Raw genomic sequence first — 7800 nt, 5'->3', positions numbered from 1 at the left:
GCGTAAAATCACTCTCACCCTTCACATGAACACTTCAGACATGAAGCGAGTAAAGTAACTAAACTAAAAAGAGATTCAGCAGAACGGATGGATTTCTGTGCTGGAATTCACACAAAACATTGATATAGACACAATTGATATAGACACAAATCACTTACTATCTTACAGACACATGTTCATGTAAATTAGTCTGTATTTCAGGATCCTGCAGCATGTTTAGATGGGTTTTTACATGGTTCGATGAAGGATCTTTAATCAATTGTTATATTATTTCCAGCAAACATAATTTTTTGGCATTGTTTTTTTTTTTATGATTTGTTTTTTTCTTTGAAAAAAAAGAAAAACTATTACACAAAAAGAAAAATAGCAACAAGCTTAACTAACTCAAAGAATTAGTTTATCCGCACACAATGCCATTACCGATGGGTTCTTTGGTGCTTCTAAAACAATTACAAGTAATGCTAGTGATTTCAACAAAATTAGACTTGCCAAATCAGCAAACAAAAATCTAGGATACATCACATAAAAAGATGTTCAGAATCAACAAACACAGGTGTTCTGCAGCAGCAAAACCAAATCTCTCTCACAGAGACCCGCGGATCGTCCCCACGGTTACGAGAACTTCTGCGCTACGACCTGCATTATATACAGATTTCTTTAAAAGAAATGTATACATTCTTTTTAATGGAGAAAGGTCATATACAAATGAAATGATATTTATTTGTATCATTTTAATCATTATTACTGCTACAGCTCTTGTTCTCTTCTGCTTGTAAATGAAGCAGATCTGAAAGCGTCTCACCGTTCTGTAGATCTCATCACTGCTGTCCTCAAACTTCTGCTGGATCCGTTCCTCCAGGAAGTAGATGCGCAGCTTGAGGCTGAAGTTCTCCTTCTTCAGATCATTGAGGTGCTGCGAGAGAGTTCGGTAAGTGTTAGACATGTCCGGCGGGAATGTGTGTGTGTGTGTGTGTGAAGATCACGCCGCTCACACACATCACACAACTACAACACTACTAAAACAAACATGAAAGATCCTCATCCACATGACCATATTTACACGCCATCTTCACGCTCAAACACACACAGAGAACGACGGGCCGCTATAAGGGCCCAGGGCCGCATGACTCCATGATGAGCTTTAGGACGGAGATGCAGGCGGCAGAGCTGTTTTTACTCTGGAAGAAATCCCAAGAATCCCTGACAGCCCAGAGATGAGCCAATCAGAGGACAGGCTGCGGTCACACGGCAGACGATCGGAGAGAGCGGGCTGAGATGAGGTGAGGTCACATGATCTGGACTCGGTCCATCGGACAGCCTTCGACACTCAGAAACTGACTTACTAATAATAACTGTCCGAGAGTGTTTATTTCAGACTGGGCTCAGATGAACCGCTGAGTCCCACAGCAGCCGGCCGTTCGTCTGAACCCTGGATGAGTTACGCAGCTCACTCTGAACCGTCCAGATCTTTACTGGCATCCCTGTGTGCTTCACGGCCCTGGAGAACAACGTCTATAAATACACCAGCGGTCAGATGCACCTGCCGTCATTCCCCTCACCGAAGAATAATACTGATGATGATGATGATGAAGATAGAGAAAGTCTGGGAATGATGTCGAGATCAAAACTACCTGAGCTTCATCTTTGCCTCTTCTACGATCATAACTGGCATCACTGTTATACTGTGACGACCAAACATTACAGGACAAATCTTTGGAATAGTTAAGATGATATAATATTTCTGAAAGATGTCTCTTCTGCTCACCAAGGCTGCATTTACAGTCATGGCCAAAAATAATGGCACTCTTGGTAAATATGATCAAAGAAGGCTGTGAAAATTAATCTGCATTGTTAATCCTTTTGATCTTTTATTAAAAAAATTCACAAAAATCTAACCTTTCATTGGATAATAAGAATTTAAAATGGGGGGAAATATCATTATGAAATAAATGTTTTTCTCTAATACACGTTGGCCACAATTAACGGCACCCTTTTATTCAATACTTTTCGAAACCTCCATTTGCCAGTTTAACAGCTCTAAATGTTCTCCTATAATGCCTGATGAGGTTAGAGACACCTGACAAGAGATCAGAGACCATTCCTTCATCCAGAATCACTCCAGACCCTTTAGATTCACAGCTTCTTCTCTTCAGGTCACTCATGTTCTGCAGGGTTCAGGTCAGAGGACTGGAACGACCAGCAGAAGCTTGGTTTTGTGCTCAGTGACCCATGTTTGTGTTGTTTTTGAGGTTTGTGTTTGGATTATTGTACGGTTGGAAGATCCAAACATGGCCCATTATAAGATTTCTAACAGAGTCAGTCACTTATTGATTTTTTATCTGTTGGTATTTGATAGAATCCATGATGCCATGCGTCTAAACAAGATGTCCAGGACCTCCAGCAGAAATATAGGCCACAACATCAAAAATACAGCAGTATATTTCATTGTACACATGGGGTACTTTTTAAACCCATCTTGAGTATTTGCTGCTAAAAAGCTCATTTTTTAGTTTCATCTGAGCATAGAAGCCAGTCCCATCTGAAGCTCCAGTCGTGTCTGATAACTGAATATCAAGTCAAGTCAAGTCAAGTTGAGCTTTATTGTCATTCCGCTACATGCGGGGGCATACAGTGGAACGAAATGTCGTGCCTCACAGGACCACGGTGCTACATAAATACAGGCATACAACAATGGAGTAAGACAATATAAACCTATACACAACTATCCTACTGATAGATTTTGACTATAAATATAAATATACTATCTATAAAAAAGTACCTATACAAACTAAAAAATACAAACTATACAAACTATACAAACTATACGAATGCTTCAGATAAGTACTGTACATGTGCAAGGAGAAACATTGAGTTCAAGCAGCTGGCTGGGGAACAGTGCAGGATGATTTGTAGTGCATGAGCATGTAAACATACATATATTATGGAGTTCTTTTGTGGATTTGTGTACACACAGCAGTGTGTGTGAAAAGTGACTAGTGCGCATAGAGGAGGAGAGTGTGCTACTACAGGTGGTTTGTACAGGCCCACTCACCTGTGTGTAGCACACTTGAATTGCACGTTACATGTTACAGGAGGTAGGGGTTTGTATGGGGGTTCAGAGAGGGGCGGGTGATTTGAGTTCAGGGCTCTCACAGCCTGGGGGAAAAAGCTGTTGAGCAGTCTGGCAGAGCGGGCTCTGATGCTCCGGTACCGTCTTCCTGATGGTAGGAGCTGGAAGAGACTGTGGGAGGGGTGTGGAGTCCTTCACGATACTATTGGCTTTGCTGGAGCATCGTGTGAGGAAAATATCCAGGATGGAGGGGAGAGGGGCACCGATGATCCTTGCAGCGGTGTTCACTGTCCGTTGTAGGGTCTTGCGGTCTGCTGCAGTACAGTTCCGTACCAGACAGTGATGCAGCTGGTCAGCACACTCTCAATGGTGCCCCTGTAGAAAGTGGTGAGGATGGGTGGAGGGAGACTTGCTCTTTTCAGCCGGCGGAGGAAGTGTAGGCGCTGTTGTGCCTTCTTGGAGAGTGACATGGTGTTGGTGGACCAGGTGAGATCCTCTGTGATGTGCACCCCCAGGAATTTAGTGCTGCTGACTCTCTCCACAGGCGAGCTGTCGATGGTCAGTGGGGGGTGATCACCGGAGTTTCTCCTGAAGTCCATCACAACCTCCTTTGTCTTACTCACATTGAGGGACAGGTTGTTGGTGCCACACCATTCAGCCAGCTGTGCCACTTCCTCTCTGTAGTGCGTTTCATCGTTGTTGCTGATGAGGCCTACCACTGTTGTGTCATCAGCGAACTTGATGATGTGGTTGGAGCTGGACTTGGCAGTGCAGTCGTGGGTCAGCAGCGTGAAGAGCAGCGGGCTGAGCACACAGCCTTGTGGGGCACCTGTGTTCAGTGTGGTAGTGCTCGAGGTGTTGTGGCCGACACGGACTGACTGAGGTCTTCCGGTTAGAAAGTCCAGGATCCAATTGCAGAGGGAATTGTTAAGGCCCAGCAGGTTGAGTTTGTTTATGAGCTGTTGTGGGATTATTGTGTTGAATGCTGAGCTGAAGTCAATGAACAGCATTCTAACGTAGAGTCTTTATTTTCTAGGTGGGTAAGAGCCAGGTGGAGAGTGGAGGAAATTGCATCGTCCGTAGAGCGGTTCGGACGGTATGCAAACTGGAGCGGATCGAGTGTGTTGGGGAGGCTGGTTTTGATGTTGTGCATGACTAACCTCTCAAAGCACTTCATTATGATTGGAGTCAGTGCTATGGGACGGTAGTCATTTAGACAGGACACAGGTGATTTCTTTGGTACCGGTATGATTGTTGTGGATTTGAGACATGTGGGGACGACTGCCTGGCTCAGCGAGGTGTTGAAGATATCTGTTAGGACATCTGTCAGCTGTGCAGCGCAGTCTTTCAGTACACGGCCAGGTATGTTGTCGGGACCCGCAGCCTTGCGTGGGTTGATCCTAGATAGGGACTTCCTTACGTCGGCTGGAGACAGACAGAGCGCCTGGTCGTTGGGAGGTGTGGGCAGTTTTTGTGCAGGTGTGTCATTCTGCATTTCAAACCGTGAGTAAAAGTGGTTGAGTGCATCTGGGAGGGATGTGTCATCATCACAGGCCTGTGGCGGGGGCTTGTAGTCTGTGATAGTCTGAATAGCTTGCCACAGGCTCCGTGTGTCACTGCTGTCTGTGAAGTGATTGTTGATTTTTTGAGCATATGACCGTTTTGCATTTTTGATGCTGCGGGACAGATTGGCTCTTGCTGTTTTGAGGGCTGCTTTATCTCCTGATCTGAAAGCTTCATCTCTGGTCTTTAGCAGCCCACGAACCTCTGCTGTCATCCATGGCTTCTGGTTGGCGCGTGTGGTGATGGTCTTGGTGACTGTCACATCATCAGTGCACTTTTGAATGTAAGCAGTCACAGTTTCAGTGTACTCCTGCAGGTCTGTGTGGTTGTTGTAGGTGGCCGCCTCTTTAAACATGTTCCAGTCTGTGTCCTGGAAGCAGTCCTGCAGTGCTGAGGTGGCATTGTCTGGCCATACCTTGATCTGTTTGTGAACCGGTTTGGCCAGTTTCAGAAGTGGTCTGTATGCTGGGATTAGCATAACAGAGATGTGGTCTGAGTACCCGAGGTGGGGGCGGGTTCAGCTTTGTATGCGCTCTTAACTGTTGTGTAAACAAAGTCCAGTGTGTTATTTCCTTGTTGCAAAGTTCACATGTTGGTAGAACTTTGGCAAAACTGTCTTTAGGTTTGCGTGGTTGAAGACCATCGACTTTTCCTGCGCGACTTTAACCGAGCAACGACTCCGAGCGACACACTTAAGTATCTTTTCTTTTTTCCCCCTTCCCTTACACACTCTCCGTTTCCATCCTCTTTCCTGCCACCTCTATCATGTGTTTCCAAACTATTCCGGTTCTCTCTCAACCACGCTCTAACGTCCCCACGAGACGGCAACGTAATCCTGCTAACCTGCGCCTTATCTCTACCTCCTTCACTACACCTCTTTCCTTCTCTGTGGGTCTCTGAATTGTCAGTCAGCTGTCAACAAAGCTGACTTCATTTCTGCTTTTCTTTAAAATCCACGCTCAGCATCTTGGGCTTGACTGAGACCTGGATTCGTCCAGAAGACTCAGCAACCCCAGCTGCTCTCTACTAATCTCTCTTTCTTCACACCCCGGCAAGTTGGCCGGGTGGAGGCACTGGTCTGCTCATTTCTAACAATTGGAAATACTCAACCCGCTCTTCCCTATGCAATTACAACTCATTTGAATCTCATGCCATTACTGTATCAGCTCCGATAAAACTCCAGATCGTGGTCATTTACCGTCCCCTAGCCAAATTCTAGCCACCTTCCTAGAGGAGCTGGACGGGCTGCTGTCCTCTTCGTGGAGGATGGCACTCCACTCCTAGTCTTTGGTGATTTCAACATTCACCTAGACAAGCCTTATGCTACAGACTTCCATGCACTCCTAGCTTCATTTGATCTCAAACGCCTTACCACTACTAGCACGCACAAATCAGGCAACCAACTTGACTTAATTTACACACGCAATTGTACTGCAGATAACATTCTGGTACAACCGCTACATACTGGACCATTTCTTCATTACATTTACATTACACTCCATGATGAGCTTTAGGACGGAGATGCAGGCGGCAGAGCTGTTTTACTCTGGAAGAAATCCCAAGAATCCCTGACAGCCCAGAGATGAGCCAATCAGAGGACAGGCTGCGGTCACACGGCAGACGATCGGAGAGGCGGGCTGAGATGAGGTGAGGTCACATGATCTGGACTCGGTCCATCGGACAGCCTTCGACACTCAGAAACTGACTTACTAATAATAACTGTCCGAGAGTGTTTATTTCAGACTGGGCTCAGATGAACCGCTGAGTCCCACAGCAGCCGGCCGTTCGTCTGAACCCTGGATGAGTTACGCAGCTCACTCTGAACCGTCCAGATCTTTACTGGCATCCCTGTGTGCTTCACGGCCCTGGAGAACAACGTCTATAAATACACCAGCGGTCAGACGCACCTGCCGTCATTCCCTCACCGAAGAATAATACTGATGATGATGATGATGATGATGATGATGATGATGATGATGATGATGATGATGATGATGATGATGATGATGATGATGATGATGATGATGATGATGATGATGATGATGATGATGATGATGATGATGATGATGATGATGATGATGATGATGATGATGATGATGATGATGATGATGATGATGATGATGATGATGATGATGATGATGATGATGATGATGATGATGATGATGATGATGATGATGATGATGATGATGATGATGATGATGATGATGATGATGATGATGATGATGATGATGATGATGATGAAGATAGAGAAAGTCTGGGAATGATGTCGAGATCAAAACTACCTGAGCTTCATCTTTGCCTCTTCTACGATCATAACTGGCATCACTGTTATACTGTGACGACCAAACATTACAGGACAAATCTTTGGAATAGTTAAGATGATATAATATTTCTGAAAGATGTCTAATAATGGCACTCTTGGTAAATATGATCAAAGAAGGCTGTGAAAATTAATCTGCATTGTTAATCCTTTTGATCTTTTATTAAAAAATTCACAAAAATCTAACCTTTCATTGGATAATAAGAATTTAAAATGGGGAAATATCATTATGAAATAAATGTTTTCTCTAATACACGTTAGCCACAATTAACGGCACCCTTTTATTCAATACTTTTGAAACCTCCATTTGCCAGTTTAACAGCTCTAAATGTTCTCCTATAATGCCTGATGAGGTTAGAGACACCTGACAAGAGATCAGAGACCATTCCTTCATCCAGAATCACTCCAGACCCTTTAGATTCACAGCTTCTTCTCTTCAGGTCACTCATGTTCTGCAGGGTTCAGGTCAGAGGACTGGAACGACCAGCAGAAGCTTGGTTTTGTGCTCAGTGACCCATTTTTGTGTTGTTTTGAGGTTTGTGTTTGGATTATTGTACGGTTGGAAGATCCAAACATGGCCCATTATAAGATTTCTAACAGAGTCAGTCACTTATTGATTTTTATCTGTTGGTATTTGATAGAATCCATGATGCCATGCGTCTAAACAAGATGTCCAGGACCTCCAGCAGAAATATAGGCCACAACATCAAAAATACAGCAGTATATTTCATTGTACACATGGGGTACTTTTTAAACCCATCTTGAGTATTTGCTGCTAAAAAGCTCATTTTTTAGTTTCATCTGAGCATAGAAGCCAGTCCCATCTGAAGCTCCAGTCGTGTCTGAT

The 7800-nt window shown here is 44.3% G+C and overlaps 1 protein-coding gene across 6 annotated transcripts in view; it reads right to left on the bottom strand.

Annotated features, from left to right (window-relative positions):
- wu:fj49a02 (myomegalin) overlaps nucleotides 1–7800 on the bottom strand; it is a 70678-nt gene that overhangs the window by 44010 nt on the left and 18868 nt on the right. For all 6 annotated transcript variants that reach the window (XM_058764778.1, XM_058764815.1, XM_058764807.1 and 3 more), the window contains exon 4: nucleotides 803–913. In XM_058764778.1, coding sequence (XP_058620761.1) covers nucleotides 803–913 — 111 coding nt within the window. The remainder of the gene's footprint in view (nucleotides 1–802; nucleotides 914–7800) is intronic.

Source organism: Onychostoma macrolepis, chromosome 02 (genome assembly GCF_012432095.1).
Source record: "Onychostoma macrolepis isolate SWU-2019 chromosome 02, ASM1243209v1, whole genome shotgun sequence".
NCBI classification, from domain to species: Eukaryota; Metazoa; Chordata; class Actinopteri; order Cypriniformes; family Cyprinidae; genus Onychostoma; species Onychostoma macrolepis.
The sequence above is the reverse complement of the archived record's forward strand: the minus strand, read 5'-3'. Positions and strand labels throughout refer to the sequence as shown.